The sequence below is a fragment of the Euleptes europaea genome, chromosome 10, assembly GCF_029931775.1.
Source record: "Euleptes europaea isolate rEulEur1 chromosome 10, rEulEur1.hap1, whole genome shotgun sequence".
In the NCBI taxonomy this organism is placed as follows: domain Eukaryota; kingdom Metazoa; phylum Chordata; class Lepidosauria; order Squamata; family Sphaerodactylidae; genus Euleptes; species Euleptes europaea.
Window position 1 is genome coordinate 12,714,042 of NC_079321.1, and position 27,417 is coordinate 12,741,458.

The 27,417-nt window shown below is 45.3% G+C and overlaps 1 protein-coding gene across 1 annotated transcript; it reads left to right on the forward strand.

Annotated features, from left to right (window-relative positions):
* Positions 1-620: 620 nt before the first annotated feature.
* ITGB2 (integrin subunit beta 2) lies at positions 621-26,900 on the forward strand. Its single transcript, XM_056856461.1, has 13 exons — positions 621-684; positions 2,903-3,073; positions 6,935-7,176; positions 9,921-10,076; positions 11,328-11,423; positions 13,418-13,507; positions 16,216-16,356; positions 17,857-18,044; positions 18,944-19,188; positions 20,175-20,394; positions 24,130-24,332; positions 24,697-24,863; positions 26,835-26,900. The coding sequence occupies exons 1-13, from the start codon at positions 636-638 to the stop codon at positions 26,898-26,900; spliced, it is 2,034 nt and encodes a 677-aa protein (XP_056712439.1). The 5' UTR covers positions 621-635.
* The last annotated feature ends 517 nt before the right edge of the window (positions 26,901-27,417 follow it).

Genomic DNA, 27,417 nt, shown 5'->3' on the forward strand with positions numbered 1-27,417 from the left:
GAATTCCGGGAGATCTCCAGCCACCACCTGGAGGTTGGTGGCCCTCCTTCTACAGTCCATTGAAGTCAATGGGCTTTGAACAATGTCACCCTGCTTAGGATTGCACTGTTGGAGCTGTAGCATCCAGTTTTGTCTTCCGCCTTCTATGTTCCATTGGTCCATCTCGCTCTGTATTGCCTAGTCTGATTGCTGAGGCTTCCCAACATCTCAGTCACACTTCCTTTTCAGTCCTGCTTAGGGTTGCCAGGTCCCTCTTTGCCACTGGTGGGAGGTTTTTGGGGCAGAGCCTGAGGAGGGTGGGTTTTAGGGAGATCTCCAGCTACTACCGGGCAGTTGGAAACCCTAGTCCTGCTGCCTGAGTTCCTTTTCACTGCCATGCCAGGGGCGGGCCCTGAGATCTTTTGGGAGCCAAAGCATGTGCTCCTGTGACTAAGCAATGGTCCTTCCCCACTAGTGCAAAACTTGCTGACTATTTTACACTTCTTGATTTTTACAAAATGCAGAATTTCACAAAAGTGGGAGAACCGGATTCTGTCCGCTGTGACAGCGAGATAGAGCTCCAGCGGAGAGGATGCGAAGGGGACATTATTTTTCCAAAAAGCTACACCGATTCTTACCCTTCGGCTCCACCAACTATGAAGAAACAACTCTACCCGGATGAGGTGAATCTACGGCTAAGACAAGGTGCTACTTTTTATTAACCCCTAGCTGTAGAAGTTGAAAGTGAAAGCAGAACTGAGTTCGCACAGTGGAATTCTGTATTCTGGCTCTTTGAGGAATAAGTTCATACTAAGGTTTGTTACTTAGAAAAGAAATAGAAGTTCTTTATTTTAAGAAAACTCCTTACTAGATAGCAAAGGCAGAATGAAGGCTTCTAGCTATCTATCAAAGCTAGGATGGAGAGAGGTTACAGAATGCATGTCCCGCCCTCATAGAGACGCAGGGAGCGAAAGAGAAAAGGGAAGTGACCGGAAGGAAGGAAACCCTATGAATGGCATTCTGAGTAACAAAGAGACAGCAGCAGGAGTGGACACAGGAACTCTCTACCACCCTCCCCTGAAACTCCGTGCTACTGTTAAGCGACGTTGCTAGGGTTGCCAGCTCTGGGTTGGGAAATACCTGGAGTTTTTTGGGGGGTGGAGCCTGAGGAGGGTGAGCTCCCACTCATTGGCGGTCTTCAGGCAGCAGCTGGACAAACACATCAGGGATGCTTTAAGCTGATCCTTCATTTAGAAGGGGGTTGGACACTAGATGGTGTATATGGCCGCTTTCAACTCTGTGATTCTATTATTTCCATTGACTGAATTAAATACTCTCATGGACCTTAATGAGACAAACCCTAGGCAGCTGATTCCACTGTTGAACTACTCTTACTGTAAAAAAACAACAACCCTAATGTCCAGCCGGTACCTTTCTGTCCATAATTTAAACGCATTATGGCGAGTCCTATCCTCTGCCAACAGGAATAGTTCCCTGCCCTCCTCTAAGTGACAACTTTTCACATGCTTAAAGAGAGCAATCATGTCCCCACTCAACCTCCTCTTCTCCAGACTAAACTTTTGTGTTTCTATGGGCAAAAACGCATGGGAGGTTTTACCTTAGATTTGCCACTCTCTAAATGCACATTTCCCCCAGCCAAATTCTCAAAACTCAAAAATAAGCCCCCATGCATAGTTTTGAGAATTCAGATGGGAAAAATGTGAATCTAGAGAGCGGCAAATCCAAGGCAAAACCTCCCATGTGTTTTTGCCCTATGATTTCCACGGACTGAATGAAATATCTCACGTTACACCCTTTAAATGGCTGTTTCACTTGCCATCACCCCTCCGACGACTTCGGGTCTTTGTGTTGATTATACAAGCTGTTCCAGCTGTCAGAGGTCGCCTCGCTCTCCCCCTGCGTTTCCCCGCATTTTGCCCACGTTTTCAGGGACCTGGTTTATCTCAAATTTGAAAAAACAGCAAAATGCGGGGAAACACAGTGGGAGAGCACCCTCTGATGGTGGGGAACAGCATGCATACTCAACACAAAGACCCGAAGTCGTCAGAGGGATGACAGTGAGTCATGCATAAAAGACCACAGACAGAACTTGAAATATATTGGGATCTGATATACTTCATACAATAAATTGAACTTGCACCATTTGCTATTTTCCTTCATTGTTTTATCTTGAAATTGGGGCAGGTCAGGAATATTGGGGTATTTGGTTAATATAGCAAAGTTTGCCCAATCATAGAAGTGTAATAAATCTCCCAAGAAGTATATTGCAAAAATTAAAAGCTTACATTTATTCAAGTAGATTCTGCTCACATTCAGGTTGCAGTTGAAAGGAAGAAAGGCCTTTTATGCAGGGACGTTTCCCCATGATCACCCTTTTGATTATGCATGCCTTTTCCACCCATCAGAGGTCGCCTTGCTCTCCCTGCACGTTTTGCCTGCATTTTCCAGATTCTGGCTAAAACAGCATCTGGAAAACACGGGCAAAACGGGCGGGGAGAGCAAGGTGACCTCTGAATGTCGGAAAAGGTGTGCATAATCAAAAGGAAGCCCTGAAGCTGATCCGGCATCATATGTATGGAAGCATGAGGCATTGTTTCTACAGGAGGGAGCTGTAGATACATGTGACCCCACGAAAAGCCATGTGGAGAATAGGAGAACAATGGATACAGAGAAGGGAGAGGGGTCAGAGGGCAGCTCCCAGGTTAAGACAAAGAAAGGGGCATCCCATTCAAGGAGATAACACACACTCTTAGAGTGATGTAGTGCCCCCAATGTCCAGGCATGCTGAGTCGATCTCTCCAACAATGAGTACCTTAAGGGCTCTGATGTAAGGGAAAATGAAGAGTTTGTCAGCTATGAGAGAGGATTACAGGCAAACGTTTCCTCCTATTTAACTCGACAGGTCAACCCGCTGTTTTTAATGTGACGTTCCGCCGTGGCGAAGATTACCCGATCGATCTGTACTACTTGATGGACCTTTCCTACTCCATGGAAGATGACCTGAAGATTGTAAAGAAGCTAGGAGGGGACCTGCTGAAGGCTCTCAACAAGATCACGAGCCTCGCTCGGATAGGTGTGTGCTGGTCTGATTAATAAGTTGTGGTCACCTCCCAGCGCTAAAGATCCAGTTTCCAGATTCAAGGCATTCTTCTTCTTAACTCCGATTAGATACATTACAAAGGGGGAGTTTGTCTTGCATGCCAAATGCTGCGACAGTTAAATTGTCGGTCTTGCATTGAAGGAACTCTCGAATCAGGGGCTTTCTGCTGCCACTGCATAGCATGGGAATTGGGCTGCTTCTTACCCGAGACAGTTTCAGTAGGCACACATAAAGTCACCCACCTTATAACCATGGCTACTGTAATGTTTTAAGTGTATGCAGATATTATTTCACCTCACATACATCACAGAATCATGAGGGAAGTGCAAGTTGACCCATCTTCCTCTCACCTATTTCCATGATCTACATCTACATGTAATGAACCAAAGATATTTATATGCTGTAGACGTTACTGTATCCCCTGACCTGGGTAGCCCAGGCTAGACTGATCTTGTCAGATCTCAGAAGCTAAGCAGGGTTGGCCCAGCTTAGTACTTGGATGGGAGACCACCAAAGAAGTCCAGGGTCGCCATTCAGAGGAAGGCAATGGCAAACCATCTCTGTTAGTCTCTTGCCTTGAAAACCCTACAAGGTTGCCATATTGGCTGCGACCTCATGACACTTTACACACACACACACACACACACACACACACACACACACACACACACACACAGACATTACAGTGTTACCTATCTAGCATATTTCAATTCCCCTTCTCCACACAGCTTAGGATAGTGTGTGGTGTTCCTCACTCCCATTTTATCCTTGCAACAAGCTGGGGAGGTAGGTGAGTGAGAAAGAATAACTGCCCCAAGGCCACCATGTCAGCTTCATAGCAGAGTGGTGCTTTGAACCTCGGTGTGGACAATTGCCCTCCACCCAAGAATGCACTCTAATAACTCAACCATTGGATTACCCTGTGCCCATGCCACAGGAGGCCCTATGCAAATCTGTAGCTGGCAGAGAGAACAAGTACTGAGAATGATGTATCTATCTCCCGAGCACAGACGACTGGGAAGTTATAATCTCCTGTTGGGCATCTGTACCCCCTTGAGGTCATACTCATCTTCCTGTCTCAAGAGCAAAAGAAAGCTATCTAGTCCATAACACTGTCCCTTGAGGTGTGACATTCTAGCAAGGTGCAACATGGCAAAACCCTTTCTGTGCTTAATTTCTTTTTGGTGATCATTCAGAAGTAAAGCTAGATAAAGTTCTCTCGTTATCATTTCCCCCTTTTAATTATTTATTTTTAATATGTGGAATTATGTATTTCCTTTGTTCCCGATGAGCAATATGAAATGTTATAACAACCCTTGTCAATTTATTTTATGTGCCAATGTTTTTAATTTTCTGAACTTGATCCAGTCTAATGTTGAGGATTTCATATCCATGATATCACTTCCCTTGCAAACAGCAGGCAGGGGGAGTACCCATAGAAAGGATCTAGCTGTTTCTTGAATGACATGGGCCATTTATGCAGGGCTGTTTCCCTCGAGGTCGCCCCGCCGACTACTCCAGTGCCTTGTTTTGATTATGCATGCCTTTCCCAACAGTCAGAGGTCACCTCGCTCTCCCCATGCGTTTCTGAGTTTTGCCTGTGTTTCCCAGATTTTTGCAAACACAGTATCTGGAAAACACGGGCAAAACACGTGGAAACGCATGGGGGGCACAAGGTGACCTCTGATATTCGGGAAAGGCATGCATAATCAAAACAAAGCACCAGAGAAGTCAGCTGCCTGCGACCACCAGCCCAGTGCCCCAGAGAGAAACATACTGCCTACGACCACGCCACCAGCCGCTAGAAACACCTCATGACCATTGAAGCCTTTGTTTTGAACTTTGCTTTGAACATTGTTCTAAACACTTGTCCTCATTTTGTTTTGAGCTATGAGTCTCTGATCTACAACAATGAACACTTGCTGATAATAAATGTACAAAGTATTGCTTTCCCATCTAGATTAGTAAGAATTTTTTTTTTTTTGATAGTCAGGAGTATCCCCACTGAACAGGACTCCGGGAAAAATCCCTCACCAATCCCCAGGACACTTTAATAAAGAGAAAAGAAACCCCATTACCCCACCACAATCCAGACCAATTTAGGGAACTGTGTAGGTGCGTGTGTGTGCAGTGCTTTTCGGATTGGTACTAAGCAATGACCGTCGAATGATGGTGGGAGGTATGTTGTTTTCGTTTCTGTGTGGGTTTGGGTATGAGATTGTTAAATCTGTGAAAGGGCTTTAAAATAGAGGGCTGTCCTGTTCACAGTTCTAGCCAGCAAACTAATCTGAAATATTCCAAATTTAGTTATTTTAAATACACCCCAGGATTCTTGATTCTGGACATAGTTTATGCAAAGCAAGCATTTGTTATGACCGAATGGGGGCATTTAACTCTACAACAAATTGTAACAAAACGGTTCCAATACACATTACATCTATCCACAAACCCACCAACCTCATACCACCTTGCAGCATTCACACACATGTTAAAGGAGGAGTTCTAGAAGTGCTCCATAGAACGACGGTATGCGGACAGGAGAATATATTAGATAACGTAGGGGAGGTGCCCAATGAATTTAAGAAAATAGGATGTATGGAATGGTTTCAGCAGCTAGCTGATAGAATGAATGAAAGCGACCTGCATAGCAAACACAAACCCCAGGATTATTTTTCATGTATAGAATTGATTTCCAAGTTTAACAGGATGGGTTAACTTACATGTGTACATTATAATTTGATCTTAATTATTTCTGTTATTGTTATGATTATGCTTTGTTGCCTCTCAAATTGTATGCCAGCAATATTTACACTTTTTAGACCACAGCCTGCAAATCACATGCTTGTGTCCCTCCATCAGCGAAAAATCAACAGATGGAATTAATTAGTTCGGGTTCTTCTTAACCCAAAAATGGGGGGCTGTGGTAATAATTTTAAATATTTGGGCTAGGAAGAACCAGCTCTCAACTGGGCCTCTGACCTTAGAAGGTACATTAAGTGTCTGAAAGTATGTTCAAGGATAGGAAGGCCATTTGGACAGGCAGCAAGATTTTCTGCTTGCGAATTGTTTATCTACACAGACGGACAGAACAAGCAGTACCAGAGACTCTGAAACTGAGTAGCTAATTTGGAACAAAACATTATTTAGCCATGATTTGTGAAAAAAGCCCATCTCCTGAACAATGTGAAAGGGAGGGGTCAGGCTGAAACCCTTTTCTCAGCGTTTAGCCTACAAAAGAACTCAAACTTGACCAGCTCTTTGTCATTCTGGGGAAAGAGATCAGGCTTTCCATTGCGGTTGCCATCTTTGTCTTTCCTCAGGGTGATCCAGAGCGCTCTGACTTATTGTTTGTCTGTCCATTTGTTTCTGTGTGGGATTTGTTAAATCTGTCACGTATTATTCTTCTCTTTTGCCTTATAACCTTTGTAAGTTCAAATAAATCTATCTGCTTTGCTGTTATATGCGTGTGTGTGGATTGGCCCTAAGTCTACGGTCTGTGTTTCTACCTTCTCTGGATTTGCTTTGTTGAGTAGCAGGCAGAGAGAGATTCCAGTGTAAAAGGACTGAGGGAAGGGAAAGGGAAAATCTCCCCACAGTTAGCTTTTCAGCAAAGCTGAATCAGTGGATGATAACTTTTCAGCTCCAGCTATCTTCGACTATCTTCCTATATCCATTTCAAGTTTATAATTCCAGCTTGAGTTAGACACCCTGTATCTTCTGTTCTCACATTGTAATCAACTGTGGTTTAAAGCCCTTCGTTCTGTATGTGTTCAGTAGCAATGTCCAGTTTCTGTGCACAACTTTTCAATGCCCCCTTCTCTTGTGTCCCTGCAGGGTTTGGTGCCTTTGTGGATAAGACCGTGTTGCCCTTTGTCAACACGCATCCAGAGAAGCTGCAGAACCCTTGTCCGAGCAAGGAGACTCTGTGCCAGCCACCATTTGCTTTCAGGCATGTGCTCAGCCTCACAAATAACGCGAAGCAGTTTGAGCAGGAAGTAGGGACCCAGTACATTTCAGGAAATCTTGACGCACCGGAGGGGGGGCTGGATGCCATGATGCAAGCTGCTGTCTGTGGGGTAAGAACCATAGTGCCTAGAATATCGTAATGGGCCCAAAGTGGGGAGGGGAGAACTTGGGTGCGGGGACGCTGTGTTGCCATCAAGAATGGTAGTTTCCCCAAGTGGTCTTAATACTGCTAGTAATTACTGCTCGTACAAGACAAAACAGCTTCCCCTACTCACAAAGGTTATGTCCTTGTGCCTCTGAGGAATTGGAAACAGTGGAGCACGTTCTTTTTAGATGTAGTTTTTATAAGGAGGTGCGTGGAAAGATATTAGGCCCTCTTTTTGAGAAAAGCACCGGTTTTAACTAAATAGATAGAGTAAATTTTCTTCTCAATGATGCTTCACCAGAGATAACAAAACAGGTGGCCAGGTTTTGCAGACTGGTGTATATCACCAGAAAGGCCAAATTGAGTCATATTTTTACCCCAGAGTAGGACAGGGATTTATGATTTTACTAGTCAGTCCTTTTTAGAACTAATATCTGTTTGTTATGCAGTGTGTGAATTTTAAATAAAACTGGATTTGTACATTTTATATGGGGGAAAACTGAATGTTGTAGAGTTATAAAGTCCGTGCTGAACTGGTCTTTTGAACGCAATAAATTATTGATATTGAAACAAAACAGCACAATGGCTACAAGGTTGCTAAACATACTATATATTCTTACCAAAACACTATTACCAGCGTGGTGTGATGGTTAAGAGAGGTGGTTTGGAGTGGTGGACTCTGACCTGGGGAACCGGGTTTGATTCCCCACTCCTCCACATGAGTGGCGGAGGCTAATCTGGTGAACCGGGTTGGTTTCCCCACTCCTACACATGAAGCCTGCTGGGTGACCTTGGGCTAGTCACAGTTCTCTCAGAACTCTCTCAGCCCCACCTACCTCACAGGGTGTCTGTTGTGGGGAGGGGAAGGGAAGGTGATTGTAAGCCGGTTTGAGTCTCCCTTAAGTGGTAGACAAAGTTGGCATATTAAAACCAACTCTTCTTCTTAAATGCGTATACATGATAAAGAAGTAACAAATATGCAAGCCCCGAAGTTAATGCTATATAGAGGTGGTCTCAGTCATGGGCAACCTGGGCAGTTGCCTTGGGCCATGGGCTGGGCTGGCCCCTAACTGCACACTGCTCTGCCCTCCCCCAATGGAGGGGGAAGAGGAGTAAGAGCCAGTGACCATGAAGCCTGCTGGTCAACTCGATGGCTGCCTACCCCCTCCAAGGCTCACTCTATGGCCGTCCGCCATACCACACCTGCCTGCTCACCTTGTACAGTGCAAGGGCTGCTCCTGGCTTGAGTTTGGGGTGGCCCAGGTGGTGGTGCTCGTACATAACATAAGGACATAAGAAACACCATGCTGGATCAGACCAAGGCCCCTCAAGTCCAGCAGACCAAGCCTCCTCAAGTCCAGGTATCTTCATCTCCCAACTCCTCAAAAACAGAAAAGCAAAACCAACCCCCAAACAGCAAATACATCATTCTATAAGTTACAAATAGGCATTCAATAGTCAATTCACCTTTTAATGACCCCTTACTGCGCTGATGTTCAGGGTGGTAATCTCATAAGAATGTAAGAACATAAGAAAGGCCATGCTGGATCAGGCCAAGGTCCATCAAGTCCAGCAGTCTGTTCACACAATGGCCAACCAGGTGTCTCTGGGAAGCCTATAAACAAGACAACTACAGCAGCATTGTCCTGCCTGTGTTCTACAGCACCTAAAATAATAGGCACACTCCTCTGATCCTGGAGAGAATAGGTATGCATCATGACTTGTGGTGGTGGCAGTGATCCCAGGGCTCCATCCTGGACTTTTGCCCAGGGCCCAGAATAATTAAGACTACCCTTGGTGTTATTGCAGTACATTACCTGGTTCAAAGCCAGGGCTGTGAGCCTACAGTTCTGTCATAGGCAGGAGTCAAATATTGTTCATAATTCATTCCTTACATTTATGCTCTGGTTCCTGGCCAGAAAAGATTGCTAATGTGGCTAACAATATAATATAATTTCTCTACTTTTAAATAGCCTCAAAGCAGTTTACAATCTCCTTCCCTTCCCCTCCCCACAACAGACACCTTGTGAGGTAGGTGGGGCTGAGAGAGTTCTGAGAGAATGGTGACTGGCCCAAGGTCACCCAGCAGGCTTCATGTGGAGGAGTGGGGAAACCAACCCAGTTCACCAGATTAGAGTCCGCCGCTCATGTGGAGGAGCCAGGAATCAAACCCAGTTCTCCAGATTAGAGTCCACTGCTCTTAACCACTACACCACGCTGGCTCTCTGTATAAATACTAAAGACAAGAACAAATAAAATAACAATTTAATACATGAAAAACACTTCAATAAGAAACAGGTCCAAAAAGATTTCCTTAAAAGGAAAAAAAAGCACATAAAAGCCCACGATTTATAATCCCAAGTAGGACTGTCAATAAATAAAATATTAAATTAGTCAAATGCAGTCCTAAATAAGACTGTCTTCAGTTGTTTCCGAAAGATCAAAAGTGAGAGGGCAAGGCACACCATTCTAGGGAGGTTGTTGCATAATCATGGGGCTGCCAACCAAAAGGCCCTCTCTCATCTGTCCACCAAAAAAACATCTTTAGTCAGGAGATTTCCAAGGAAAGGTTGTTAAGGCTACTGCCGCATACAGATTATCCCGTCCCAGACAGGAATTGGGATTGGAAAATGTATTGGGTCCCTTCTTGCTCTGAGTTTATGTAAACTTTTTTCCCTCTTTTAAAATCTCTCTTTTTTTTAAACCCAGAGTAAAATTGGCTGGAGTAATGCCACTCGCTTACTGGTGTACGCCACAGATGATGGTTTCCATTTTGCCGGGGATGGAAAACTCGGAGCCATCTTAACTCCTTTTGATGGGAAGTGCCACCTGGAGGAAAACATGTATAAAAAAAGCAATGAATATGTAAGTCAGGGGCGCCGAACTTATTTGTTACGAGGGCCGGACATGATATAACTGTAACTTGGTTGGGCCGGGCCAGGCCTCGCCAGCCCAGATCGGGAGCGGGGAAGAAGCAGCCGCCTCGCCTGACTCGCAGGCTGGATAAGAGCTCTCCAGGGGCCGAATCCAGCCCTCAGGCCATACGTTTGACACCCAACATAAGTCCTCTGAGCTTGCAGTATACCCCATAAAGTATTTGCTAGTGAGCACTGATGTGTTATCGTAATTAGATATTTCTGGCTACAGTGGGAACTGAACAGCTCGTACAGCTTCTTTCTTCTCATCGTTCTCAGAGAATATACCCGCCGACAGTATAAAAATGTGAAAGCATATGATTTTCCTCCGTCCGTTTGGGCTGCACAATTTTGGGGTTAAGTAATTATGGCCTGACAGCAATGCTGATTCTGTGAACTTAAGCCGATAATGGGAGGGAGGGCAGGAAGAGATGAGTTGGTGCTCATGTCCAGGGTAATGACAATCGCCACTTAGGGGTCAGGAAGGAATTTTCCTCCAGGCCAGATTTGCCAGGGATCCTGGAGGTTTTTTTGCCTTCCTTCCAGGGATCACTGGGGGTGTGGGAGGGGAGGTAGTTTGAAGTTTCTGCATTGTGCAGGGGGTTGGACTAGATGATCTTGGAGCTCCCAACTCTGTGTTTCTATGTTTCAAGATTTATAATCTGTACTACAAGAATCATTTAAAGTTAAAAAAGGACCCAAAATTAAAATCTAAAATTACGGATACTACTTATTTCACAGCTTCTTTAGAAGAAAGGAGGAAGATGGCTAATGGGGAGGGGCTGTGGCTCAGTGGTAAAGCATCTGCTTGGCATGTAGAAGGTCCCAGGTTCAATCCCCGGGATCTCTAGTTAAAGGGACTAGGCAAGTAGGTGATGTGAAAGACTTCTGCCTGAGACCCTGGTGAGTCGCTGCCGGTCAGAGAAGACAATACTGACTTCGATGGACTGAGGATCTGATTCAGTATAAGGCAGCTTCATGTGTTCAGTGGCTGAGATTGCATGATTTCTCTGGTCGAAAAGAGTGTGGTCTATATTTAAAAAAATCATCTCGCTTAAAGATGGTGGCATAGTAAATGGGCTTGTAAACCAAACTGATGACTTGAATGCCAACCAAGACCAAATCTTGGAAAACCATGTGTGCCGAGTTGAAAAGAGAGCACACCAAAAGTAGCTTTCACCGATGTTTCCTTTGTCAACAGGACTATCCATCCGTTGGCCAGTTGGTGCAAAAACTTGAAGAACATAATATCCAGCCCATTTTTGCAGTTACTAGGACAGTCTCTGAAACATATCGAGTAAGCAAAATTTCCAGAGATATAGAAAGTTAGTTATGCATTGACTATGGTGAAAAAAATGAAAGGTTCACTGTACTGTCCTAAGCAGAGTTATACCCTTCCAAATCCATTGGAGTCAGTGGGCTTTTGGGAGTAGAGCCTGAGGAGGGCGGGGTTTGGGGAGGGGAGGGACTTCAATGCCATAGAGTTCAATGGCCAAAGCGGCCATTTTCTCCAGGTGAACTGATCTCCATTGGCTGGAGATCAGTTGTAATAGCAGGAGATCTCCAGCCAGTACCTGGTGGTTGGGGGAGAAAATAGACACCACTGTACTAGTATCGGGAGATTAGGAAGTCAGTACAGGAGCGAAAAACACATATAGGTGCAAAGACTGTTTATATGCTACTGTGTCTAATATAATACGCACTCATAAATACACAAGGTGTACAACACGTACAATCATATCAAGCACAAACATACAAAACCATCTCAGGGATGGTGGTAACAAGGAACAGTTCAATTCAAAAGTGCAATGTCTCTCAAAGTATACACATCAAACTTCTGTATTTTGTATACATCTCATGCAGGTAAGTGAGCACATATAACAGATACTTAATATTCAGGGAGGAATAACTTCATGGAGGATACGGCCGTTTCAAATTCTTTGCAATTGAATTCTTCATCAGTCCTTCGAGCATGTTTCTCTTATATTGCACATCTTAATAGTAATAATAATGAATTTCAAAGTGCTGGATACAGGTTAGTTCCCACGAAGGGTAACATTCACAAATGTAGCCATTGTGTATTTTTGAGTGCATATTATATTAGACACAGTAGCATATAAACAGTCTTTGCACCTATATGTGTTTTTCGCTCCTGTACTGAGTACCTGGTGGTTGGCAACCCTAGCTTTGATCAGTGTGACTCTGCTTCAGATTGTACTGTCAGGCGTCTATGGGTTTTTATTGGGATAAAACGCATTGCTGTGGAATTGTATGGTATAGCCCAATGTTGTCAGATCTTGGAAGCTAAGCAGGGTCAGTACTTGGACCACCAAAGAAGACACTGCAGGCTTCTCACTTGCCTTGAAAGCTCCTTGCTGGAGTTGCCCTAAGTCAGTTACAACTTGACTGCACTTATGTAACACGCGTGGGACATATTAGGAAAGCTGACATTGTTTTTTTTAATTATCAGTCAATTTATACCCCTCCCTCCCCTGACACAATGCCGTGCTCAGGGCAGCTTCCTACAGCGATCACATAATAATTTACAAATAATTTCCAAACAGACTTGTAATAAAATCACTCCTGATTAGATAAAACTCTTCCCATTAACTAACACATCAAACTAAAGGGAACTGAATTAAAACTGGAAGCTCTCCTCACCCTTTCCCCCCAGCTGGTTTCCGTTTGATTTATTTCAGGGCAAGTGTTACCCATCTCAGAGCCCGCCCACCCACTATGCTTCTGCATGACTCCCTGTTCTCCCTAGTGAAAAGAGGAAATCCCAGAACAGTGATTCATCCAGAGATGCAACAGAAAAGCATCCTCCGAAGGGCTGGTCGTTCAGTTCCATCAAACTGCGCAACTGATAACACTGCAACAAAAATTACCGATGACAAGCAAAGGCTAGCTGGAAGCAGGCAGACCCAGAGCAGGGACTCATACAGAGACCGCACTGAGGGAGGGTGTTTTGGGCTTGGGTGGTTTTTTTAACCATGTAATTAAATTTGAGGATGCATTCACACCATCTTGTTCAAAGCTTGCCCTGGATCTCTTTGGGCACAGCAGAAGGAAGACACAGACATGGGGCTTTGCTTAATTTAAGACCTCACTTACCTTAAGATATCCATCACTTTGGCCTAAAAACTCCTTGGAGGGAGTCTTAAAATGGGGCTGAGCAGAAGGCTAGGATACAAGCCATTTTGCTTTTATATTATAACCTGATAGACATTATTGTTCTTTATCTAATGGAGCGAGGCGACCCTTTTTCAGTCCTTTGCCCTTCATTGGTAGAAACTCAGTGAGATGATCCCCAAGTCTGCTGTCGGAGAGCTGCGGGAGGATTCCAATAATATCGTCCAGCTTATCCAGGATGCTTACAACGTAAGTGTTACTAATAATATTGCTTCCACCCTTTAGAAGATGTATTTTATTTAAACTAATGCTTGCTATAATTTCAAGGATGTTTACGTGGCTAGCTCATTCCAACTTTGGGAAGATGTTTTTCAGGGTGTGGCTGAACAGCCCCTTCTCCACTTGCCCGGTTTCTTTTCTTCTACTTCCTTTTTCTTCACTGGGAGTGCAGCTGTGGTTAAAGCCACTGGCGTGCTCAGAAAAAGGGGGAGAGAACTGTGGCTATGTAAGAAATGTGGAAGAAAAGTCAACCGCTGATATTCTTCCCCTATTACTTTTGTTAAATCAGAAGCAGGAAGAAACAGTCTGAATAATTTCAAGTGCTTCTTTCCTCTTTCTCCTGCCAATTGTATTTGTTGTGAGCTGGATGCCTTGGGTTGGCCAGGCTGTAAGGAAAGCGAAGCCCTGCTTGACGTCTCTTTCCCCAAGTTTACTGCTCTCTTAGTTATCTTCTGCCTTAGAGGGAAATGAAATAAGACTATGCTTTCCTTGGGGGGGACTTGTCTGAGCAGTAGTGTGTGTGAAAAGGATCTTGGGGTCTTAGTAGACTGAAAACTGAACATGAGTCAGCAGTGTGATGCGGTAGCTAAAAAGGCAAATGCGGTCTTGGGCTGCATCAACAGAAGTATAGTCTCCAGATCACGCAAAATGATGGTATTGCTTTACTCTGCTCTGGTTAGACCTCTTCTAGAGTACTGTGTTCAGTTTTGGGCACCACAATTTAAGCAAGATGTAGACAAGCTGGAACGTGTCCAGAGGAGGGCAACAAAGATGGTGAGGGGTCTGGAGACCAAGTCCTATGAGGAAAGGTTGAAGGAGCTGGGTATGTTTAACCTGAAGAGAAAACTGAGAGGGGATATGATAACCATGTTCAAGTATTTGAGGGGCTGTCATATAGAGGATGGTGCTGAGTTGTTTTCTGTTGCCCAAGAAGGCCGGACCAGAACCAACTGGTTGAAATGAAATCAAAAGAGTTTCCGTCTAGACATTAGGAAGAATTTTCTAAGTTACAGCAGTTCCTCAGTGGAACAGGCTTCCTCAGGAGGTGGTAAGCTCTCCTTCCATGGAGGTTTTTAAGAAGAGGTTAGATGGCCATCTGTCAGCAATGCTGATTCTGTGACCTTAGGCAGATGATGAGAGGGAGGGCAGTTGTGAATTTCCTGCATTGGGCAGGGGGTTGGACTTGATGGCCCTGGTGGTCCCTTCCAATTCTATGATTCTATGATTCTGTTCCACTAGCTCTCAACGTGCTATCCATGTAGCACTTAATCCTTAGGACGCCTGGGTGTTTTACAAGTGCAGTGTTATATTTTCCAGTGGATATGGAATGGTATATCATAGCCCGATCTTGTCAGATCTCGGCAGCTAAACAGGGTCAGATGGGAGACCATCAAGGAAGACTCTGCAGAGGAAGGCAATGGCAAACCACCTCTGCTTCTCACTCACCTTGAAAACCCTATGGGGTCACCGTAAGTTGTCTGCGATTTGACAGCAGTTCACATACACATATTTTCCCGTTCTCTTTAATCCTAGTCAGCCATTGGGAGGAAAAAAACTAACCCTAACCATTTCCCTCCTGCCCTTGGGAGATTCTCCTCAGTTTTCTCCCCAAGGCACAGGAAGATTTTTATTCTTTGCTTCTCACCTAAGCATCACTGTGGTAACTTGACGGGGCTAGTAAATGACGTCGTGAGGGCCAGAAGGGGAAGACCGCCCCAGCCCACCTTCGAAGAATTTTGGCTGCGGTCGCGAGAATGAGAGCCAAGCGCTGGGCATCGTCAGACCTGACGTACAATGAGGGGCGGAGCCAAGGGAAGGGATATTATGGACTGGGTCGGGCAGACCCTCTTTGGAAGTCGAACAAAGGAGACATCCATTCTCCCTCCCTCGGTTTCAGAGTAGGCGCAAGCTGGTCGCCCCTCTGGGGGCTGGGTAGGATTTTTTTGCCCCCCTGGCGCAATTGGCGACTAGCCGGGGTTTTTTCCCCGCCTATCCTACTCTGAAAATGATAGGTAGTATGCGGGAGCAGTGCGGGAAAAGGTGGTTTCATGATTATGGTACAACTCCAGTGAGCACCCTGAGGCATCAGTTTGGAAGATGAAGGAGTAACCTTCAGACCAGGACTGGGGCCTCGGTGCCTGGCAGGGACCTGGGACAGGAACTCATTGAGGGGTGCCGCTATCCTTTACCTATAGACCTTGCAGCTAGGGTGGATTGGACATGGCACACCTCCCTCAAGCACTAAAAAGGCTTGGCAAGGAAGAGCAGGAGCCGTACCACACGTGACGGCTCAGAGCTCAGAGCCAGGGTAGGTCTCGCCCTAAGAACGGGGGATGCAGAAAACAAGAGGAGGCCTGACTCTTCAGCATCCCCAATGGCCCGCACTGCAGTCAGTTATTGGGGATGTTTTGGTTGTGTGCGCTGCAGATCCCTCTTGAACAATAAAAATGAAGTTGGCCCTTTTGATTATCCCAGCTCCGGTGTCAGCTGTTGTTATTACGCATCTGCGGACAAATGTTCTTATCCGTGTCAAACACCTCTTGGGAAAGAGACTGTAGGAGGTGGGTGGATTACACTTAAGATACTTCCTTGTGTTTTTCCTCGACGATAGTGTAGAAGATGGGATACTTCAGTTACTGTCTGCTTCTCAAATCAACCTCGTTCTCGTTTCTTCACAGAACTTGTCTTCCAAAATCATTTTGGACCATGGTCCCTTGCCAAACAGCATCAAAATCACATATGACTCCTTCTGCCCTAACAAAATGAATACTGAGGGCAGACCAAGAGGGGAGTGTGACAACGTCAAGAAAAACGACGAGGTAGGAGAATACCAACTTCCATGTTTCTGTTCTGCTCCAATTGTTGAGTGCACTGATTAAAAAAAAATCAGGACAATCTGTATTTTATAGAGAGCTAGGCCACTTGTGTTCACTTTCCGCTTAAGTCCCCTTCCCCAAATCCTTTTAAAAGGTACAGCCTGCCTGCCATCTTCACGAGTGGAGAATATGTCTGTGATTCCTTTTTCCATTGATCAACCATTACTTGGTGACATTTAGAGTTACAGAGGTCATGCTGCAGCCTCCTTTATTCCCTGTTTCAGCCAGGACCTAACTTTTCAGTATGCACAATATCCCATTCCTTGGTAGCTCGATGCTGTTCGAACGCAAAACCAACCCGGGCCCTCCCATTCCTCTGTTAATCCGACTTTCCCTCTCCCCTGAGCTTAGCCCGGGTCAAGTTTCCGGGCAGATGGCAAGCATGGGGAACACAGAAGATTGGCTTCTCTCACAGCCAATCACATAGCAGTATGTAAAGAGGCAGGGATTCAAGTGCTTCCTGCTTCCTCGGGGCTCTTTCTGAGCAAAAGAAAGGCTTTTAAAAAACAAGGCTTGGATTCCCCCCCCCCTTCTTTCATATTGCTCCGTTTTTTGTTTTTTTTGTTCTTAAAATGCTTTTTTATGTGGCAGTTGGGTTTGTGGGGGAGGAAATCTTCTCTTACAGTGAGCACTGCGAAGTAAGCCAATTACAGAGCAGCATTTAAAGGGGCGGGACTTGATTTGAGCTTGGGAGACGGCCGTTGCAGAGATTCCCAACAGGTAAGTGTGAGTCCAGCCAGTAACGAACCTCAGTAAAACTCCCATGCATAAATGAACTCAGAGACTCTGTAAAGATAGGTTATTGATTAGGATGGTCTATTCCCAGAAGCAAATGCATCGGATGGCTTCCTGACGCCCTCAAGGCGTTTCCGACTAACATGGTTGATGTTCCTCTCAGTGCTCTGTGGTCAGTTTGTAGAATGTGAAGGTCTGAAGCTGGATGGATCTGGGGAATCCGTTTCATTTGAAAAAGCCAACAGAAAGGCTTTGCCCAGATGCATTAGTGGTAGAGAAGTAAGCCATCTGCCACCACCAACACAGAACAGGCCTGCAGAGATGCTCTATGCTGTGTTCAGCCATATTCACGTTTTCCTCCATTGGCACTTACAGACATATAACAAATTGCTTGATTGTCCCTAAGTCCTCAGTAAGCCAAGGGGGCAGAGTGGAGATTTGAACCCGGGTCTCCTAGATCTTAATTCAACACTCTAACTATTACACCATGATGTTGTCATTGCTGCAGAAGACACCAATGTTGTCATTCTTGCAGCGCATGTGTCACACCCAACAGAAGGAGTTCTGGGCATTCAATTGAAGACAGAAAAAAATATTTTTGAGTGCAAGGGACTTTCTTACAACCATGGCAGCTAGCAACACCAGTCTTACGTCAGGAAGCCTGTTTGGGGGCTCTAATTCACTGAAGAATTCTTTGTCTTCTTACAGATTACCTACCGAGTGAAAATTACAGCAACCGAGTGTGTTCAGAACCAAGCCCTGACTATCCGTGCTCTAGGTTTCACCGACTCCGTCAAGGTGAACATACGGAGTCGATGTGATTGTGAGTGTGATGAGGAAAGACTGGATCCCTCTGTCTGTAGTGGACACGGCAAAGTAGATTGTGGAATCTGCAGGTAATCCATTTGCTTCGGCTCTCAGGTTGGCCCCTCCGCCCGACAATAGGACATACAAGGTCTATTGGGAGATTTTAACCATCCTCACAATGTATAGGGTTGCCAGGTGGGCGGTTTTGGCGGGCAATTGACTGCTGAGACAGCAAGGTAGACTTCCTCTGAATGTGGAGGATCCACTTAAGTGTTTTGATTTAATAGTTCTTGATAACCTTTTCTCCTTCTCTGTGAATGTATTGAGACAGCAAGGGAAGAAGTCTGCTGCAGTAAAAGACAGCTCTGTGTGTTGAGTCAGTGGCTATTTATGCATGGGAGGTTTTGCCTTTGATTTGCCACTCTCTAGATGCACATTTCCCCCAGCCAAATTCTCAAAACTCTGCACAGGGGCTTATTGTTGAGTTCTGAGAATTCAGATGGGGGAAATGTGCATCTAGAGAGTGGCAAATCCAAGGCAAAACCTCCCGTGTATAAACGGCCAGTGGGGGGAAAGTCATGGTAAATGATAACGGGGACTGGATAGAACCGTTGTGCAACTGTGCTCCTGACTCTGTGAAACTATCCGATAAGCACCAAATGGTGACGTGTTATGTCTTAGCCTGGAATTGGGATAAAAGTTCATTACCCAGTACAATCGGGGCTCAGTCTTTTATACTTGTTAAGGCGGCTGGGCCACAGCTGTAATAAAACAGTTTTCTCGACTAACGGTCTCGGGTCTCTCTCCTCCGCAAACCTCCGTTTTCCCGCAACACTGCCAATCCACCCAGCTGCTCTGGAGCAGCAGCTGCGTGCACATGCGACTGCTCGCATGCGATGACATCACTTCCGTTTTTTATTTCCAGAAGCGCCACATCGCCACAGCTGCTTTAGCACTCAACCCCCCAAATTCTTCTCTCTCATGCCAGATGTAATAGCGGTTTCATTGGAAAGAACTGCGATTGTGAAACCGGAGGCAAATCCAGCAAGGAACTGGAAAAGACTTGTCGGAAAGACAATACCTCCGTCATATGTTCTGGCCTAGGGGACTGCGTGTGTGGGCAGTGCGCTTGCCACACCAATGACGATCCCAAAAAGCAGATCTACGGCACCTACTGTGAGTGTGACAACATCAACTGCGAGCTTCACGATGGCCGGGTGTGTGGAGGGGAAGGTGAGTGACGGGAGAAGACCCCCCGGGCCTCTCTTGGCCTTCACTTGGCCCTGTTCCAGCAGATTGCTTTTTCCGCTGCAGGCCTTTTCAGGGCATCGTTTCAGTTATGCTCCTTCATCATTTGAACGCCCTGCATCTTAGAATAGGGTTGCCAACCTCCAGGTGGTGCAAAACAAATAAATGACCTGTACTGTACATATGTGAACTATAACAAAAACAACAGCACATTAGACCATGTGAACAAAATGTTTCTGCTGACAGACAGATCAACCTGTCTACACTGTAGAAAGGTGAAGCTGCTATGGAGTGGGGCTGGGAGAACCTGCTGTGTCCCTTGTTTAACAAGCGTCAGCATTAGCTGCAAAGCCCTTTTGCTGTTTGCCTTTCCGATTCAGATTGGTGGCTACTTTCTCTCTACTTAGGGTTGCCAACTTCCAGGTAATAGCTGGAGATCTCCCGTTAGAGATCAGTTCACCTGGAGAAAATGGCTGCTTTGGCAATTGGACTCTATGGCATTGAAGTCCCTCTCCTCCCAAACTCCGCCTTCCTCAGGCTGCACTACCAAAAAAATCTCCAGATATTTCCCAACCTGGAGCTGGCAACCCTATCTCAACTGTATTCTATAATGCTGAGCGCTGCTTTGGTTCTCCTCCTGAACCCCTCTGTCTCTAAGGATACTGTCACATGAACACATGAAGCTGCCTTCTACTGAATCAGACCCTTGGTCCATCAAAGTCAGTATTGTCTACTGAGACCGGCAGCGGCTCTACAGGGTCTCAGGCTGGGGTCTTTCACATCACCTACCTGCCTAGTCCCTTTAACTGGAGATGCTGGGGATTGAACCTGGGACTTTCTGCATGCCAAACAGATGCTCTACCACTGAGCCACAGCCCCTGCCCAGGATCCCAGGAGCCCAGATGGATTCTTCAGCGGTATGCTTTGCAAAACAGCAGAACTCTGTTGTAAAATCTCCATTCTTTCCCCAGAACGAGGACGTTGTGACTGTGGGGTATGTAAATGCAACCCTGGCTTTCAAGGCAGTGCCTGCCATTGCAGGAGCACGACAGACGGTTGCGTGAACGAGAAGGGGAGCGTGTGTAGTGGCCGTGGGAAATGCGAATGCAACACATGCCTCTGCCAAAATGGCTACCAGCGCCCGTTTTGCAAAGAGTGCCCAGGATGCCCATCACCTTGTGCCAGATACAGGTAAGGGTCCTGCCCTGTAGTGAGGTGCGTTCAATGAACTCAGTCCATTGTCAGTTGTTTCTGTCCATTTCACATTTTTTAAAATGTGTTGTGGTTATTTTAGTTAATACACCCATTCTCTATGCTATATTTGGCTTTCATTTTCGCTCGTTCCGTAGAAACCTAGAACTGTCTCCTCCCCACCCAATAGGGTTGCCAACCTCCAACTCTTTGTATCCCTTTGGGAACGGCTTTAAGCATCTGTGCAACTATGCATCGGAAATGGAGTATCCCTTAGGGGAACACTACAAGATTTATTTGGCATAGCTGCTTTTTTCATCCCTATGGGAGAAAGGAAATAATATGAGAATTTTGAATGCATACAAATTGGCTTTGACTAAACGGGGCTGAGGAAGAACAGAAACGATCATCCCCCTTGCTGCTCTTCTATGAAGATTTGTTGCAGTTCATTGTTGGATACTTGTACCTGTATGGGACTGTTTATACCAAATTCCCTCGCCATTCTTCTATGAAGATTACTCATAGTGGAACTTTTGAGACTTGTACCCTTTAGGACTGTTAACATAGGATTGTATATAGATTTGTGTGTTGTATGTCATTCACTGCACTTAATACACCTTGTTTTTGTAAACTTGTGATTGATTGATTGAATATCATCAGCCTTTCCTGTACTTCGTTCCTTACCTGTAGTAGTAGTAGTACAGAGGTGTTTATTTTGGTTGCTTAATTTCTATTAACACCATGGCTAAACTTACAGATGTATTTGCATTTACTGCTGCTGATAGAAATAGTACCTCCAGGTGGTGGCTGGAGATCTCCCGCTATTACAACTGATCTCCAGCCCATAGAGATCAGTTCGCCTGGAGAAAATGGCCGCTTTGGCAGTTGGACTCTGTGGCATGGAAGGCCCTCCCCAAACTCTGCCCCCCTCAGGCTCTGCTCCAAAAACCTCCAGGTATTTCCCATCCCGGACCTGGTGACCCTATCACCCAACCAATTGGAACGACATTCTCTGGGATGCATTTCTTCTGCCTGCCAGATTTCAGACAGAGATGAGAAAGCAGCTGCATGGGAAGGAATGCAGTCTTCAGCCTCTAGCCCCCCTTCCTGAGGCTGCAGGGCCTGCGTTCAAAGAGCAGAAGCAAAATATTTGCTCCTTTCCCAGCAGCCCCTCTAGCACCAGAGCAGATATCAGTATAGCAACTTCTGCTGATAAAGAGTCATAAAAGCCCTCACCAAGCAGTGGACACAGTTCAGGAATGAGAAGAAATTGGAAGAAAACCAGTGCACAGAAATGTCTGTCTTCATCAGCTAACTCTTCTGGTTGGAACACGCTTCTGTCAGGTCATCTGCTGATCCATTCTGCTGATCCATTCTGTCCCCTTGCTGCTGTTCCTGCACTCCTCGCCTTGCCTTGTGTAATTGTCGGGTTGCCAGGTCCCTCTTCACAACTGGTGGGAGGTTTTGGAGGTGGAGCCTAAGGAGGGCAGGGTTTGGGAAGGGGAGGGACTTCAATGCCATAGCAGTCCAATTGCCAAAGCGGCCATTTTCTCCAGGTGAACTGATCTCTATCGGCTGAAGATCAGTTGTAATAGCAGGAGATCTCCAGCTAGTACCTGGAGGTTAAGTGAAGGAAAATAAAGACACCTCTGCACACGTATCAGAAAGATGAGGAAATTAGTACAGGAGTATAGCTGTTACCAAAGCCAAATATATTGTAGCTGTATTTTTCACAGTATGTGGCAACACAACCACCCTTAACAATTCTATATACTACAATAAGAGATGTACAATTTTACATAATGAAATGTCAAAGCAAGTAACACATTAATTCCTCCAGCAGGTAAGTAATGAAGTACAGTTTGCAAGAAATGTTCTTATAGGATGCTCTATCCTTATAGCAGCAAGATGTGCATTGAAGGAGAGACACGAAGTATTCTCTTAAGATGCTCTTTGTTCACACAACAGCAAGTTATGCATAGAAGGAGAAAACGATCGTTTCAGGGCATAAAGCCCATTTCTTCATCAGTTCTTCCTATGTAATACAATAAATAAATAAAAAATACTTTTCAATTGTCTCCAATTCTTCTGAATTACTGGTCTCATTTATCAATAAGTTACTAAAATTCTATCACAGTTAGTCATTTAAATATCATAAATAGAATACATTATGCTTCCCCATAGGAGTAAGGTGCTGAGTTCCTTCCACTCTAGGTAAGGACTCAAGTGGCGTTATTCACGTAAATGGTTATTCGCTTGAAACCAGATATTGTGGATGATGAAATATAACTGCAAGCATTATATTTTTGTAAGTATTTTTGTACATATTTAAATGACTAACTGTGATAGAATTTTAGTAACTTATTGATAAATGAGACCAGTAATTCAGAAGAATTGGAGACAATTGAAAAGTATTTTTTATTTATTTATTGTATTACATAGGAAGAACTGATGAAGAAATGGGCTTTATGCCCTGAAACGATCGTTTTCTCCTTCTATGCATAACTTGCTGTTGTGTGAACAAAGAGCATCTTAAGAGAATACTTCGTGTCTCTCCTTCAATGCACATCTTGCTGCTATAAGGATAGAGCATCCTATAAGAACATTTCTTGCAAACTGTACTTCATTACTTACCTGCTGGAGGAATTAATGTGTTACTTGCTTTGACATTTCATTATGTAAAATTGTACATCTCTTATTGTAGTATATAGAATTGTTAAGGGTGGTTGTGTTGCCACATACTGTGAAAAATACAGCTACAATATATTTGGCTTTGGTAACAGCTATACTCCTGTACTAAGTACCTGGAGGTTGGCAACCCTATGTAATTGCAAAAAAGTGGAAAGCATGGGGCCGGAGTAACAGTCATTTGTAAAGATTTCTGATGGTTGTTATTTTTTAGTGATCAGATTTTGTATATTAAGTATGGCCAAGTAAGGAAGCTATTTGGATTGTAATCAATTTCCAAATGCACATCCCTGGAGTCAGAGTAAGTAGACCAAGATTCTGAATTGATATAAAGCAGGTTCATATGTACTTCAGCAGGACCACATACCCTTTCCATTGCCCATATTTCTGCATCACACAGTACCGCAGGGCTTGCTGTCCATTTTAGAGGGACTCTTTTCATCTGCAAATGCCTCTGGTTGCCATGCTGTCCAGTCTTGCCGTGCACATAAGCCACAATGATGAATCACAGGATACTCTTATGATAAACTCATTAGTCCTTTTCTTAGATCCCTTAAATTCTGCACATGAGGATTTCCACACCACTTCATCACTGGCCTGTCTTAACCTGCGTTCTCCAAACAACTTGGAGCTACATTTTACATTACCTGATCAGCCCTCACTGATATACTGGATCAGAATAGTGTATTCAAGGATGGGAGTGGTGAGCATGAGGGGTCGCAAGTTCAAATTTCATGTCAGCCAAAGTCTCCATGTTCATCTTTGTGTCCTCTATGCAGTCCCACATGGGAACTGCACATGCGCAGCCTGGCCTTCACATGTGTAGTTCCCGTGTGTGCCTGCACAGAGGACCACTCGATGAACAACAGTTATAGATAAGCAACGCTGTTTTCCCAGCCTCGCTCTCCCTAGGATTACTGGATGACGAACGTGAATTTCTTTGAACACTTGAAAAGCGCTATCGAATTAAAATCCATTACAGCATTGAAGCATTGCATCTCTGTTATGCAGTTCCTCTTGGAGACGGACTTCTCCTTTATTTTCTAGCTCCTGCGTTGAGTGCAGAGCCTTTCAAAGTGGCCCCCTAGAAAAGAATTGCTCCAAAGCTTGCTCAAACATTATTCTGAAAGATACATTACCGGGCGGCAAAGCATGTAGAGAGAAGGATTCTCAAAACTGCTGGATCTCCTACAAGATGTTTCAGGAGGATGGGGAAGAGCAATATTCTGTGACATTCAATCCAGAGAAAGGTATGAAAATCTCATCTCTGTACAAGGGACGAGGTCAGGCTTCTTTTAAAGGTGAAAACTCCGCTACCATGTCATGGAGGAGCATTTGCCTCCTTCAGAGGCATTTGTTCGGCTGCCATTTCTGGCAAACGGAAACATTTGGAAATATGTGGTATTCAAGGGAGAAAGGGAAGCTTCCAGTAGAGGTTGTCCCTTTTCTAATGATCTCAGACTTTCTTTAGGCAGCAAAAACTGCTTACTGTCCTACAAAGGGTGACAGTTTTCTAGATTCACAACCTGTTGGTTGTTGGCGCATGATGCACACTCACACCCCTTCCGGTTTCCATCTCTCAGTCAGATAAGCAGGGTCTTCTTCTGTTCTCAGAGTGTCCGGAGCCCCCAAATATCGCGGCCATTGTGGGCGGCATCATTGCTGGCGTAGCTCTCATCGGGCTCCTCCTCCTCATTATTTGGCGATTTTTGACGGAGCTGATTGACCGCCGGGAATATCACCGGTTTGAGAAGGAAAAGGCCAAGGCCAAGTGGAATGACGTAAGAGGCTGGTGGCGTTGGGAAAGACCTGCTCACTCGGTTGATGTTGACTCTTCCAAATGATTAGGCCAAAGAGGTTGGCCCAGCTCTTGCATGGCTTCTGCTGGCTCATAGGGTGCAGGAAGGAAAAGAGAGGGGGGCACCAAAACAAAACAACAGCAAAAAAACTATTGGTGCAGGGGAAATAATATTTTAATGAGTTCTGTAGCCCCAACATGGGAGGGACCGTGGCTCAGTGGTAGGGCATCTGCTTGGCATGCAGAAAGTCCCAAGTTCAATCCTCGGCATCTCTGGTTAAAGGGACTAGGCAGGTAGGGGATGTGAAAGACCCCTACCTGAGACCCGGGAGAGCCGCTGCTGGTCTGAGTAGACAATAATGACTTCAGTGGACCAAGGGTCTGATTCAGTATATGGCAGGTTCATGTGTTCATGAAGACATAAGCGTCTTCAGGGGGAATCTTTTTCTACTATTTGCTTTATTGCTTACACGGGTCGCTGAAGCAGAAAAAAGATTCCCCCTGAAGAAGCTTACGCGAAACTTGTTGGGGCTACAGATCTTATTAAAATATTGTTTCCCTTGCACCAGTTGTTTCTTTGCATTCATAGGGTGCAGCGCATAGCCGGAGGAAACAATGAGTTGAGCAAAAGACATTTCGCTTCAACTGGTTTTAGTTGCTGAAGCTGTGAGCTTAAGCGTGTCGTCAAGAGACGCTGGCTTCCCTTCTGTCTCCTGTTTGGAGATGCTGAAATGGCGGCAGGAGGGAGGGGCTGTGGAAAGCTCATGGCTTTGGCCTCTTAGATGGATTTCCACGGGCAGAAGTCATGCAACATGCCTAGGGCAGGTTGGTCTAATCAGCACCATGCAGATATGGGAAAGAAGGGCAATCCTATTCAGATTTCAGCAGACTGAGTCATTGGCCTTTTATGCAGGGACATTTCCCTGCTGTCACCCCGCCAACTGCTTCGGGGCTTCCTTTTGCTTATGCATGCCTTTTCCGCCTGTCAGAGGTTGCCTTGCTCTCCCCGTGCATTTTGCCCATGTTTTCCAGGCTCCACAATCTGGAAAATGCAGGCAAAACACGCAGGGAGAACAAGGCGACCTCTGACAGGCGGGAAAAGCATGCATAATCAAAAGGAAGCCCCAAAGCAGTCGGCAGGGTGACCACGGAGAAACTTCCCTGAATAAAAGGCCACTTTGGATAGGACTGAACTGCAGGATCCACATTGACACACCTGTGTGATAATGCACTTGCAGACCATGATGTAGCTACCTCTGGGGCACATAGTGAAATATGTTAGAAGTGCCCAGACAACTGATGAGCTCTGTTTATATGATGCCAGGATCAATATGGCTACGTTATTCCCATGCTGCTTGTGGTAACGTGTAACTTTGGGCCATATAGTTAGAAGGTTGCCCTACCAAAATACCTCATGGTGAAATCTGTTTTGACCACAGTGACAGAGGCTGCACAATTACCTGGTGCACAATGACTCCACTGAGGTAGCAGAGGCTAGATGACCACCTGTCAGCAATGCTGGTTCTGTGAACTTAGGCAGATCATGAGAGGGAGGACAGGAAGGGTTGCGTCAGTGCTTGGCTCTCATGGCCCTTTCTTACATGCTTAGGGTAATGCCGATTGCCACTTTGGGATCAGGAAGCAATTTCCCTCCAGGCCAGATTAGTCAGGGATTCTGGAGGGGTTTTTCCCATCTTCTGGGCTTGGAGTAGGGGGTCACCGGGTGTGTGTGTGTGGGGGGGAGGTAGTTGGGAATTTCCTGCATTGTACAGGAGGTTGGACTAGATGACCCTGGTGGTCCCTTCCAACTCCATGTTTCTATGATTTCTATGAACTGCTAATAACACAGACTAAGCGATTTAACAGCTGTAGAGGCTCACAAAGGTGTTGCAGTTATCTAGTTCTAAATCTGATCTGTAAAGATTATACTAACTGCAGGTACTTTCATTGGCAGGCTGACAATCCTCTCTTCAAGAGCGCAACCACCACGGTTGTGAACCCCAGGTTCGGCGGCCAGTAAAGAGGAACTGTAGCAGCACTGTGAAGCACCAAGGGAAAATAATGGAAGATGACCCCGTGTCTGCCATATTAGCCACTGTATTTTTACTTTTATCCCCTGTACTTTGGGCACAGGAAGATGTCCGGATTTGTCCATGTCACGTTGTACGTTTCCAGGAACCTTTTTGTGCGGCTTTTGCAAACGTGCTTCTATCCCAGTGATGAAAGCATCACATCTAGGTGCTAGATTGCTTAATTGCACACTGCATGGGAATTGCTGCAACTTGCACTCCCCTTTACTGCGTACATGCATGTGTGTACACACACACACACAGAGCAAGTGTCTAGCCATCACCTCCTGTGAGCAATGGGAGCATTAACAGTAGCTAAAGAAGTAGGATGATAAACATAAGGACATAAGAAAGGCCATGCTGGATCAGGCCAAGGTCCATCAAGTCCAGCAGTCTGTTCACACAGTGGCCAACCAGGTGCCTCTGGGAAGCCCACAAACAAGATGACAGCAGCAGCATTGTCCTGCC

Bases quoted from the DNA above. Each gene is read 5' to 3' on its own strand.
- ITGB2 (XM_056856461.1), top strand. From the start codon at position 636: ATGAAGAAACAACTCTACCCGGATGAGGTGAATCTACGGCTAAGACAA. The intron at 685-2,902 runs GTGCTACTTTTT...TTAACTCGACAG, and splicing joins GAATCTACGGCTAAGACAAG to GTCAACCCGCTGTTTTTAAT. The intron at 3,074-6,934 runs GTGTGTGCTGGT...GTGTCCCTGCAG, and splicing joins CACGAGCCTCGCTCGGATAG to GGTTTGGTGCCTTTGTGGAT.